The sequence below is a fragment of the Grammomys surdaster genome, unplaced genomic scaffold, assembly GCF_004785775.1.
Source record: "Grammomys surdaster isolate TR1022 unplaced genomic scaffold, NIH_TR_1.0 166, whole genome shotgun sequence".
Lineage (NCBI taxonomy): Eukaryota > Metazoa > Chordata > Mammalia > Rodentia > Muridae > Grammomys > Grammomys surdaster.
In genome coordinates, this window is record NW_021604614.1 from 15,422,201 (window position 1) to 15,435,498 (window position 13,298).

Consider the following 13,298-nt stretch of genomic DNA (forward strand, 5'->3'; position numbering starts at 1 on the left):
AGGCTGTGAACTGAGTCACTTACCTGACTGGAGGGAAATGGAGGTCTTATTCCTGGCCACACCCAGTGCCCCTTACCTGGGTGCATAGTGGGACTCAGTGTCTGTTGCTTTCTCTCTCTGGCCCGTGGCAGGATCTCCGTGTGTGACGAGGACAAGTTTGGCCACAACGAGTTCATTGGTGAGACCAGGTTCTCGCTCAAGAAGCTGAAGGCTAACCAGAGGAAAAACTTCAACATCTGTCTGGAGCGGGTGATCCCGGTGAGCCAGGGGCATCACCACCTTCCTGAAGCGCTGAGTGGGCATCAGGCAGGCCCTGAGGCAGTGCAGAGCACCAGGCCGAGGTGGGGTGACTTCGGGTTGGGAGTAAATGGCTAGGGTCACCCCCAAGAAGCAGGGAGCCAGCTCCCCACAGGGAAGCCTCCAGCATGGGAGGTGCACCTGAAGCCTCTTTGTGCCAGATGACCAGGAAAAGGTGCATGGTGAGGCACTGGGCTGCGCTTCTGCAGCCAGCTGGGAGAGTGGGTCATGAAAGCCTGCCCTGGGTATGAGGTGTCTCCTTGGGTCCCTGTCTAGCGGCAGATGGCTGTTCACTCGATGAGTCCAGCTGGTCAGAACAGTCACTAAGCTCATGTCTTCAACGCCACTATCATCATGTGGGTATGTCTGTCTTGATAAAATGGGCATAGCGGTCCCAAGACGCTGAGGAGGCTAGGTAGGCAGGTGTCTGGAGAGCTCCTCCTTTCTATGCTGGGCTCAGGGTAGGGGCCTCCGTCAGGGCTGGCCCCTTCTTACCTCTAAATGGTGAAGGTTGAGTTTAACCCACAGTTCACAGCTGTGCTTTCTAGATCCCTGGGGTTCATCAGAAGGACCCCAGAGCCACACAGGAGAAAACACCTAGTAGGCTAGACCCTAAGAACCCTGAGCCACTCATCCCGAGCAAATGGATATACTTGTGGTGTATGTGTGGCTCCTCTGACACTTGGACAGTCCGCTGGTCCTCCCTGACCCTCGGTGTCTTCTTCTGTAAATTGGGGAACACAATAGAACTCATGCCAGTGGCTGCTGCCCTGCCCCCGGTACCATCTTGACAGTTGATGCTGTATAAGCATTGGGAAGAGAGAAGTGTGGAGGTGCCTGGTTTGGAGAGCCCACCTTCTCGGCTCCTGGCCCTCCTTGGGCAGGGGGATGAGTATCCAAGGTTACTTTGCCATCCTGTCTCCTCCCACAGATGAAGCGTGCAGGGACCACTGGGTCAGCCCGAGGCATGGCTCTCTATGAGGAGGAGGTGAGTTGGCTCTGGGTGGGAAGCGGGCAAGCTGGGACTACCAGGACACCCCGACCCCGGCACCCCTCAGTCCTCCTCCCTCTTTATCCCAGTCAGTCACCTGCTAGTTCATGGAGGGAAGGGTGTCCTTCATCCCCAGGGTTAGACCATAGGAAAAGGGGCCTGTCCCTATGGTTACACACCCATGTTATGGGCCTGCTCTGCATGGCTCCTGCTGCTGGCTGTACGGAAGAGAGTCAGGGCGTGCACATCTCTTTATAGGGATCTGAGGCCAGTCAGGTCAGGGACCGGGATGGAACCCAGTACAACGAATGTTCCAAGTCGGGGATCTGCCCCTGCCCGACTCAAGCTGAGCCTGGGCTCAACATACCTGAGCCTAACCCAGAACGTTCTACCAGGCTAGCTAGGCAGAGGCACCTGCCGTCCATGGTGCAGATCTCATTGCTGGCCCTAGCTCTCCTGCTTTCCACCGCGGTCTCCCATAGTGACTGCCCACACCCCCCGCCTCTCTGAGCCCCACACTGCCTTTTGCCACATGCAGCAGGTGGAGCGGATCGGCGACATAGAGGAACGGGGCAAGATCCTGGTGTCCCTCATGTACAGCACGCAGCAGGGTGGCCTCATTGTGGGGATTATCCGCTGTGTGCACCTGGCCGCCATGGACGCCAATGGCTACTCAGACCCCTTCGTCAAGCTGTGAGTTGGTGCCCTGGGAGGCGAGAGGGGCGATAAGGACTAGAAACTCTCCCTAGATCATTAACCATTGAGAGCTAGAGAAGCAGGAATCTGGCGAAGATCACAGAGCTAAACTATGCCCAGAACAGACTAAAGATAAGGCTGGAGTATCAGAAAGCCAGCCGATGTGACGCCTGCTACCATCCCTTCCTGGAGGGATTGGCATGGTGATCCCACCTAGAGCCCAGGAGTCATCCACACATGTCCTCAGTAGCTCAGATCTCCGCTATCAAAGAAACAATTGGGCTTCATCCAAATTTACTACAGAAACACTTAAAAGACCCCAAACTCGGGGTTGGTTATTTCAGCCATCTCATCAAAGCTGCTCTGCTGGTGACAACTAGAGTCAGCTGTGCCCACCCTGAGAGGGTTTAAGTATTTTTTGCTCACTCGCCTGGAAAATATAAGAACATAAGTGGACTCAGTTGGTGGAATGTTCTTCAGCCGTTCTGATAATTACTGTGTGCCAAACCCTGTTCCCCAGAGTACTTGTTTCCACCCAGAAGATACTGATTGAGTACCTACTGTGTGCTAGGCACTCTGAGAAACAGCTTCCTGGTTAGAGGAAACAGTGGTGTGTGCAAAGGCACTGGGGTGGAGAGGAGGATGAGAAAGGGGTGGTGAAGAGAATGATGGGAGAGAGAGAGAGAGAGATGGGACAGAGCTGGAACCCAACCACATGGACTCCCAGGCCATGTGAGGGCTCTAAACTCTCCCCCAAAGTCACAGGAAACTGACGGATAGCTTTGAGCAGCAGAAAGACATGAGAGGCTCAGAGCAGGGCCCACACCACCCAAGGCGGCACCAGTGTTAGGTCACTTTCTGATTTACGGGTATCTCCTCCCAGCTGGCTGAAACCGGACATGGGGAAGAAAGCCAAGCACAAGACTCAGATAAAAAAGAAGACCCTGAATCCCGAGTTTAACGAGGTAAGGCTACCCCTGTTCTTCTCTGTCATACCGATGGAGAGTTCCTGTGTGTGAGAGAGAACAATGAATCCCTTCCAGAATATTCCTAATCGCCACAAAAGAGCGTTTCTGTTCTTGATCTAGTTGAGTTATATCTAAAGGAAAGGTGACAGGCTCCCTGTCACAGACCAAGCCGAACGATACAGGAAGCTGTTTTCTGAGATTGAGCTATGTGCCCCCCACCCCCCACCTCGTGTCTTTCCCCGCACACCGATGCTGAGTTGTGAGCTCAACCCTTGGCGGCCTCCACATCCTCCCATCCAGTCCCCTGAGCACTGGGGCCTCACGTATGTTCCCTCCCCTGTGTTCTCAAGGCCCCCACCGTGGCTCAGACTCTGGAATGTCACAGTAGACTTTCTGCTCCCTCCTCCCGGCCTGACACCTCCATAGAAATGCAGAAAACTCTGAATGTGTCCTTCCCTTGAAGAGGCCATGCCAACCTGTGTGCCTCTTTTTCCTCCCTGACAAACTCCTATTCATGCCTCAGAACACATGTGTTTTGACTTCCCACAGTTGAGGTTATCCCATGCCTCCAGAAGCTTGTGTCCCTTCATCTCACCCTAAACACTTGCTTCTCCATTAACTCTTAATAAGTCAGTCAGGCGGGAGGGATCCAGATGTCTGTCCCATCTGCAGAGGACTAAAGAAGGAGTATGAAGCTAACTCATCCAGACAGCCTCCATTTTAAACCCAAAACAAACATACCAGGGCTGAGCTGTTCCCACAGCCTGGAGTCCCAGCCCAGCGCTCGCCCTCTGGCCTTGCCTCTGAACTCTGAGTCCGTCAGAGCCAGTGATTACTGGATTCTAATGCACTTTGTCAGTGAAGAGGGGTGTATGATATGGTTCATTTATGATGATTTTTGAAAACCAGGATCCAAGCGCTCACTCAGGAGACCCACCCTGTAGACTGCCCTGCCTTCTCTTGGAATCTGGACAAGTCACAAATCAGAAATCCAAATAGTCGTGGCGGGGACAGACCTGGGAGACTGAGTCAGGAGATTCAAAAGTTCAAGGCCATCCCGGGCTACCGAGGGAGACCCCAAGACACTGTCTCAAAACAACACAACCCCAACCAGAAGCAGCCAATCAAATCCTCTCCTCCCCCGGCTTCAGAAGGAATGTTTTTTTCTGAATCGACAACAGCATGCACTTCTGAGTTTTTGAAACCTGTAGCCGACTCACGGCTCTTAGTTCACCTGACATTGTATATACACTGTGATCAGAAATGCACGCCTGGGAAATTGTCCTAAATAAATGATCAAGGGTGGACAGGGTGATCTTACCCCTTAGATGCCGCTGGATCAGTCAGAGACTGAAAGTTAGAGGCAGCTACATTCCTAACTGTGAGTTCAACAACTGTTAAACATCACCCATGACGACGAAGGCCTTAGGCCCAGCGAGATGGCTCAGTGAGTAATGGTGCTTGCGGCCAAGTGTGATGACCTAAGTCTTCTCGATGAGACCTACCTGATAGGAGACTCCCACCAATTGCCCTCTGAGCCAACGCATACAAGTGCACAGATATAGTGTGCCTTTCACGATGGTGACATTAAAATACCTCTGTCCATCTGTAGCCCTGATTGTCCTGGAACTCTCACTGTGACTGAAGGCAGCCTTGAACTTGTGGTGGTCCTCCTGCCTCAGCTTCCCAAGTGCTGGGGTTAGGGATGTGAGCCAATCGCATCAACAAGAAATATTTTTGGAAAATGTGCTGAGTTGATTTAAAAAAAAAAAGATAAGTTACAGAGTGGAAAGAGGGTACTTCAGAGCTTTAGATTTAGGATTAATTTAGTTTTCTTTAAAAAAAAATCACACATCAGTATAAATGTACATGGGCAAATCCTGACAGTGGCCCTTCTCGAGTCTGGCTACAAATAATGTGTCATGGCTTCCTCCCTTGTTTGTATGAAAAATGAACATGACTGACGCTTACAAACAATCAGAAAAACTACTTTAAAAAATCAGATTGTTAAGCCCAGTGGAAGCTGAGGCTGAGATAGGATACTCATCCCTGAGTTTGAGGCTAGCCTGGGCTACACAGTTGAGCTCCAGGCCAACAAGGGGTTAAGTGAGACCCTGTCTCAAAAGCACAACCAGACAAAATCTCTCTTGTCTGAGTCACAGTAAATCCTTAACCCTAACCCTGAGGGACACCCTCTAAGGAAGGACGCCCTCTCATGAGGGACTCTAGGGAAGTCCCCAGGAGGGCCAAGTTCAGCATCAATGACCCAGTGACCATGCAGTATGAAACAGAGACCACTGCCAATGGGTCATCAGGATTCTGTGTCCTAAGGAGCTCTATTGAAAAGGGAAGACAGGCCTGGGGTAGGAAAGGTTCTTTGCTCCCAGAATGCCCTGCTCTAGGGACTCCTTGGGCTGCGTCCCTAGCTGCTAGCACTGGAAGCTCAGGAGACTGTTACTTACCTCTCCCTCTGCTGTTCACAGGAGTTCTTTTATGATATTAAACATAGCGACCTGGCCAAAAAGTCCCTGGATATCTCGGTGTGGGACTACGACATTGGCAAGTCTAATGATTACATCGGTGAGTGTTCTAGCTCCTGGGAGAGCCTCCTCATCTGGCTTCTCCAGAAGAGGATACCTTGCGGTGCCCTGGGGAAGGCCACATTCACACAACCCCATCTTCCAGCAGTTTGGCAAGCTCAGGGCTAGCCTGGGACTCAGGGTCCTGACTTTGATCCCGTCTGGATGTGCCTTTACTTGAAAGGGGGTACACACCATGGCAGAATAGTTGAGCATCAGGAGAGCAGAGAGTGTGCCCTCTGCAGGAAGCAGCCACGAAGGAGTCCCCCTTAATCTCTATACAAGATCCAGAGGAAGGGTTTAACACTACCAGCCCTTCCAAATCCCAAGGATAGCAAGTTGTAAACATGGCACAGGGAGAGAGACTCCAGGCAGCAGTGAGGAAGAAATAGACCCTTTGGGACATGACAGTAAACATGGAGACAAACTCAGAAAAGAAGAGTAGAAGTCTGGTGAGGATTTGTAACCGTGAAGCCCTGGCTTGGTGCTGCAGGAAGGAGCCATAGCACATTCTAGAGGCTTAGAGGATGATTATAATATTGACGACAGTCACATAGGAACGAGCCTTTCAGAGAATGGGCTGTGGGTGTCACTGCTTGGTGGCAGTCTTTCTCTCAGTTCTACTTTTGGGTCTAGAGACATGACTAGCTACTGTGTCCCTCTCCACTGACCCGCCCCTCTCTCTCTCTTCTCTGCTAATCCCCAGGAGGCTGCCAGTTAGGTATCTCGGCCAAAGGCGAGCGCTTGAAACATTGGTATGAGTGTCTGAAGAACAAAGACAAGAAGATTGAACGCTGGCACCAACTGCAGAACGAGAACCACGTGTCGAGCGATTAGGACCTGGCGCGCTCGTGTCCCCGTCTCTGCCCCAGCTACTCTCCCCTCGCAGAGCCTCCCTTGCCAACCTTGAACCTTTGATATCTCCCCTACTTCACGTCCTGCTACAAAAGAACTCTCTGGGCTTCAGGGGCTGGATGGGAGCCCTCTCTGGACCCCAGAGATTGGGTAGTGGATGTGGGGAGACATTTACAAAGAGATTTTACTCAGACCTTGAGCATCTTCACGTCCCTTTGGGCATTGGTGAACCCACAGGTTGTAAGGACCAGGAGGAGGGCAGAAATTATACACACTGAGGCTGCCCCGTCCCTCCAAATCACTCTAGAAAAAAAAGTCCCATCCCCAACTCTAGATACATGAGGAACTAGACACAGAGAATACACAGAGGCTGCACCTCCTCTTTCAGGAAGCTGCCCGACTGCCTGGTAAAACCAACCTCTCTCTCTCTGCACCTTGCTCCTTGCTCATCTTCTGTCAAAACCTCCTCACCCACCCTCCTGCCCCCTCCCCTCTACCCCCCTCTTCTACTCCCACTCCCACAGTGGGGGATACAAGGCAGAGCCTGAGCCTGTGCCCCTTGCCAGCCTGGCCAGCAACCTCACAAGCTGGATGAAGCTGGGCCCCACACCTCTGACATCACCATATCTCCTGTTGGCATGGCTGGCTATCTTTGAGCCTGGGGCCCGCAGCCAGCACAGCCTGGGTGCATGGCAGCACTATAGACATCCTGAGGTCCAGGTTCTCTCTTTTTCATCCCTGGTCCCCAAATGAGCACAGGTGGCACAGAGCTCTGTGTATGAGGGGACTTGCTCCAGGACCCCACGCTTCTATACTTCCTCTACTCTTTGCAAAGAACAAAGGACCCTCTCCCCAAACTCCCAGTCACAGCCACCTCTGTTCTGTCTCTCCATCTTCCACTCTCTTCCCTATGATTCCTGGCGGCGATCAAATTACAGTATTTAGAACTTTAATCAAGTCGGAAACTCTCTTGATCCATGACAAATCAAGAGAAATGTCCGTCTAAGGCTGGAGTCCGGCCGTCTTCCTCGCATGAGAGGCAAGTCTGGTTTTTCCCATCTTGATGGTCTTTCTCCATCAACATCCCAAATCCCAACACTAGAGTCAGACAGACCAAGACTAAAACCATTTCCAGCTCTCATAGTCTTGCTTGTTCCTTCCAATGTCTCTTGAGATGCTCCCCCGCCCCCCCCCCCCCCTGCTCTCAGCAACTCGTGCTGTTCCTGAGGGACTCTTGTGTTTCCCGGAAATGACTCTCTTCTAGAATCAGGCTCTGCCTGCCCCAAGGTGGCTGACCTTCCCACGTCCATCTTCCCCCTGGCTCCCCCATTTAGTCCCTATAGGTTCAATGCTATGCCCATTTCCCTGTCATGGTCACCTTTAGGAGAAAAGCATGCTGGCTGAGTCGCCCAAGCCTGATGCCGGTTTGGCTCTGGACTCGGAATGCAGCCTGCTTGCAGCACCCTGATGCCCTCACCCACACACGCACCCCACCCCTCCACATAGAACACAAGTCCCCGGGTGCATGCACGATGCCCACTGCCTTTCTTTGCACTGATGTAGCCAAAAATAAAGTAGGAATATCCAAGGAAACTACTGGCCTGCTTCTCTTACTTGTTGGCTTCTAGAAGTTTCTTTTGCCTTCCAAACAGGACATGTAGAGGCTTGGGGACCACACAGGCAATTTGTCAGGGTGCAGTGTAGTAACTGAACAGAGGTGCTGTCCGGCCAATTTCATCCTGAGCATAGACAGATGGGCTCAAGAAACCCAGGGGACCGTCTCGTCTTCTGAAAAGCCATGTTATGGGAGCTCACCAAACAGCAGGCATGTGTTCATCCCTTCCTTCTTCTCATCTTTGGAGAGGTGTCAATAACTGTGGGACCAGGTGTTGTGAGGTCTTGGGAGCTGAAGAGACAGATCAGTCAGTAGAGAGCCTGCTAACATGAGGACCTGAGTTCAGATCCCTGGAAGCTATGTGAAGAGCCAGTTGTGTGCCAGCAAGGCAGCTCAGTGAGGAACATCTCTTGTCGCACAAGCCCGGAGATTAGATTTCAATCCTTGGAACACACCTACATATGCAAAGAGAGAGTTCCCTGACCTCCACATTCATGTCATGGCACAATGCCCCACTGACATCATGTGCACACACGATAAAGTTCAGCGTGGAGGTATGGGACTAGAGTACCAGGAGGCAGAGGCGGGAGGAGGAGGAGGAGCCCCGGTGCTCACTGACTGTACCCTACCTATAGGGCTATAGGTTCACTGAGAGACTCTGTCTCAAAAAATGAGTGCAACAGAGAATGTCACCATTGTTGACCTTTGACCACCACCTACACACATGTACACACATATGAACATGTATACACACACACATACACACACACACACACACACATACACACACACGAACCTAGACTTTAGTAGGGGCCTGTCCAATCCAATTTATCCTGTCCAATTCATGAAACAGATGAGGAAATAAAGACCCAAGGCAGCTCAGAGTGAGAAGGAGCTGGGCCTTAGACTTCCAGCCCAGTGCTTACCACGGTGATGGCAACTGGGAAACACAGAGCATCTGATGAGGTATCTAATGATACCTTCCCTGGGTTTTAGTACCTCCCAGCTCAGAAGAAGCCTTCACTGATAGATCCATATTCTACATTCTCAGCGACCTGAAAGCCAGATAAATAGATCTAGAACCCCCGTCCCCCACTCCTCTCCACAAGTCTCATATGCTCCAGATGGCCTTGAACTAACTGCATATGTAGCCTAGGCTGACTTTGAACTCCTGATCCCCCCAAACCCCATCTCCACCTCTAGAAGGCTGGGACTTGTTGCAAGTATACATGACCATCCTTGGCTCTTCAAAAGGATTTTTAACCCCCCTGAATTGAGTCCCTGGAAGACACGAACAACTAATTGGAAAGGCCAGCCCCTTCCTGCTGAGCTGGTCAGTTCCTCCCAAGGCCAATTCTTTCAAGACAATTTCTCTAGTTCCTGGAATCACCTGGACATCCTGAGAGTTTCTTTTCAAACTGCCTGTAGTCCCCTCACCTTCCTAAAGACTCACTGTCCCCCTGGGGAGCAGCGGGCCCCTTTGTTGGCCAATTCCCACCTCCGCAGTGACTGAAGTCAGCTGCCTTCAGGTCAACCCATTTACTGAAGTTCAGCTACTTGCCACCAGGGGGCCACAGGGGTAAATGTGAGCCAAAGCAAGCCCGCCCTCTGAGGCACCCCTTCCCCTTCCTGGTACTTGCAGCAGACATCACTAATCAATCCAGCACCCGCGGAGGAGCCTGCCAAAGGATTAAGAACCCTTCTCTGTACAGTGTTCCATGCAGCCGCTGCCACACAACCCAGGGAGGCCCAGCCTGAAAAAGGCTGATCCCCTGATCCCAGCATAAGACACGCCTACCAGGCTGAGCATTTTCATGAATATGGGGACTCCTGAACAGGCTAATGGTTCTTTTCTCTTGGTTATGACAGAGACTGCATGGGGTGATGCGATAGGAATCGCTGTCCCCACACACTTACATCTTTCCCTCACGTTGGCAAGGTGCTCATTCTCTGACATTAACATTTTGGAACATACTCTGACATTAACATTTTGGAACATACCCGGGGCATTGCAGTTACGTCATCCACGAAGACCCCTGACCCATGGCACGGGATTCAGAAACGTCATCCCACATGTCTACCTTATACTTGGGCTCTGGTGGACAGCATCCATCCAAGGTGATGCTCCTGAGCTGGGGAGAGCGCCCCCTACAGGAGGCTGGGAGAAAGCAGGAGAGGCAGGCACAAGCCAGGAGGAAGGGGTGAGTGTCTCTAGTCCACGGAACTCCCAATCTCCAGCAAGCCATGTTTTTATTATTATTATTATTATTATTACTATTATTATTATTACTCTGAGTGGGTGTTGGAGGCAGAGCTGAGTCAGGGCCCTATGAGGTCAGACAGAGCTGACAGAGAGGGGGCTGGGTCAAGGGGCTCATGGGAATAGTGTATCCCCAGCATCGGATGGCCATGTGGCCAAGAGGGTGACTCGGGGTCTTAAACCTTGTGATCTGGGCTCTCCCAGGCTCAGTCAGGGTGGGCAGGGGCATTGACCTCACTGGACTTAGTGACACTCGTTAAGACTCACAGTGGGCATGGAAAAGTATAGATGAGCCGGCTGTAGGGACATACTATAATCCCAGCACTCAGGGCACGGAGGCAGGAGGATTGCTGTAAGTTGAAGGCTAGCCTAGCCTATGAGACTATGAGACCATGTCCTAAAACAACAACAACAAAGGTCACTGAGATAGCTCAGAGGCAGCAGGTGTTTGTCACCAAGCCTGGTGGCCTGAGTTTGGTCCCTGGGACCCACGTGGTGGAAGGAAAGAGAGCCGACTCCTACAGGTTGGCCTCTGACGTCACGTGCTCACACACATGAAATAAATGGAATAGAGTATTTAAAGCACAATTAGCTTCACTCTCACTCAGCTCTGCTCAGGACCTTCAGCTGGCCTCTTGTGCTCCCATCTTGGCACTTGTGGGAGGGGCCTTCACATCCCAGTTCCCTCAGGATTCACCAAGAAGGATCCCAATGAGGCCACGAAGACTGATTGAACCTGGGGGCTGGGAGATGGCACAGAGGAGGTTAAGGCACGGGATGCTCTCGAAGAAGACCTGGGCTCAGGTCCCAGAATCTATCTGGTGGCTCACAAAAACCGACAACAATTTGTTGTTGTTTATTTTTCAAGACAGAGTCTCACCACTGAACTCTGACTAACATGGATCTCACTCTGTAGACCAGGCTAACCTAAAACACACACACACACACACACACACACACACACACACACACACAGGTCCAACTTCCTCTGCCTCCCAGGTGCTGGGGTCAAAGGTCTGTGACACTGCACCTGTCTGACCAAAAGAAATCTAAAGAAGCTGACACTGTGCCGAGGGCTGACCTCTGACCTGGGCTAACACAACCATAGTCAGCAGAACTTCCCGCTCCTGTTCCTTTAAGGGAAAAACTGTGTTACAGCCCAAAGTGTGTTCTCAGCCCTAGCCCTTGGTGGGATCATTTTTTTTCCGTTTATTTCCTCATCTGTTGTAGGATTCTTTTCTCACACTCTGGAGTGAATCCAGCTGTAGTCTAGCCCAGGATAGACCAGCCTCCATTATCCATCCTCCTGCATCAGCCTCTGCCTGCTGGACTGCCAGGGCCACCCCCAATGCTGCTTTTCTTTCTTGTTTCCCTGTATGTGAAGGGTTAATGACCTAGAAGCCCCAGACAGTCTGAGTGACTCCCTGCAGGAGGAGACAAGGTGCTGGTCTCAGTGTGCAGTTAGGATCAGGGAGGCCAACGGGTAAGCACCCCACCAAAAGTCACCAGCTTGGGATAGCAGGACTAGGTCCCAAAGGTCCCATCTCTACCCTAATCACCTGGAGCTCCTGTGTCTGGTGACCAGTCTCTACCCGCAATTGCTTCCTTCATGAATCTGCATAAGGACAATTCTGCTCCTGCAAAAGGCCGGCCCTTCTCTCTGCATCACAGTAAATCCTGGTCAACGTCCATGGGTGCACGTGTGAGTGTACACCTGTGTGTGGATTTGTGTGTGTGTGTGCATAAGCAGGCTCGAATATGTGTGTATGTGTGTGCTTGTGTGTGTGTGCCTGTGCATGCACGCATGTGTGTGTGCGTGTATGCACGTGTGCACATGTGCAAGTGTGCGTGTGCATGTGCATGTGTGAGTGTACACCTGTTTGTGTATTTGTGTGTGTATATGCATAGACAGGCTTGAATGTGTGTGTTTGCACATATGTGCGCGTTTGTGTGGTGTGTGTATGTGTGTGTGTGCTTGTGTGCCTGTGCCTGTGTGCATGTGCATATATATATATATGTGTGTGTGTGTGTTATATGTATATATACGTGTGTGTGTATGTGTGTATGTGTTTGTGCGTGTGTGCGTGTGCGCATGAGAGTGAGCTGCCATGTCAGTTCGGGAATTGAACAGGATTTCCCAGGATGCACATCCACAGCTTCTAAACACTGAGCCATCTCTCCAGGCCTCTCCACTTGAGATAAAGTCTAACTATACACTACTGGCTAGCCTAAAAGTTGCTGTAAAGATCAGGCTAGCCTCCAATCACAAAGATCCATGAGCTTCTGCCTCTTGAGTGCTGGGATTAAAGGTATGCACTAGCACACCTTGTAGTTTTTTTGTTTTTTTTTTTGTTTTGTTTTGTTTTGTTTTTTTTACTAACCTATGTGTGTGTTCCTAAGGATACATCTGTGTACCGTATGTGTGCAGTGTCTCCACTGCTCTTGAGGCCGTCTCTCCGGCCTCATGGTGTTGATTTTCTAAGGAACAAATTCCTCGCCCTCTTATGAGTCTTTATCTGTATATTTACAGAAGCACATGCACAGTAAACATATATTCTTGATGAATGATGACAGTTTAGCATAGCACTGTCCCTCTCAGCTATCTGAGCCCTCATGGGGACGTTTTGCCTTAAGCATAATTTAATACATATTGCAGAAGACATTGTTAAGCCAGGTAGAAACATAGGGAGAGCTAGGCACAGTGGCCACCCGGTAACACCAGCACTGAGGGGACCAACCTGGAGGAATCATGAGTTCAAGTCCAGCCCTGGCCTCAAAGCAAGACCACAACAACCACGAGGTGGAAAACGCTAAACAAGAGAGGAGGAGACAGAGGCAGGGGCTTGGAGGGCATCAAACTGTTTTGATGCGGCCTTGGGTGGTGGCCCCATGAGTGTGCATCTGGGACCTGTGCCACCCAAAGGCTGGCTGTCAATCTTTCTGTGGCCCTGAAAGACAGCTCACTGTAATATCCAGTGCTGAAGGGAGCTCAGTGGTACAGCCTGTGCCTTTGACTGTGGGAATGCTCTGAGTTAGT

The 13,298-nt window shown here is 51.2% G+C and overlaps 1 protein-coding gene across 3 annotated transcripts in view; it reads left to right on the forward strand.

The window, feature by feature from the left end:
• Nucleotides 1-6,696, forward strand: part of Rph3a (rabphilin 3A) — a 72,699-nt gene extending 66,003 nt beyond the window's left edge. For 2 of the 3 annotated variants that reach the window (XM_028766158.1, XM_028766159.1), the window contains 6 exons: nucleotides 132-258; nucleotides 1,229-1,285; nucleotides 1,827-1,981; nucleotides 2,868-2,949; nucleotides 5,436-5,532; nucleotides 6,238-6,368. In XM_028766158.1, coding sequence (XP_028621991.1) covers nucleotides 132-258; nucleotides 1,229-1,285; nucleotides 1,827-1,981; nucleotides 2,868-2,949; nucleotides 5,436-5,532; nucleotides 6,238-6,368 — 649 coding nt within the window. Of the gene's footprint in view, nucleotides 1-131; nucleotides 259-1,228; nucleotides 1,286-1,826; nucleotides 1,982-2,867; nucleotides 2,950-5,435; nucleotides 5,533-6,237 lie in introns of all 3 variants that reach the window. The other variant, XM_028766157.1, reaches the window with a different exon arrangement.
• Nucleotides 6,697-13,298: the final 6,602 nt, after the last annotated feature.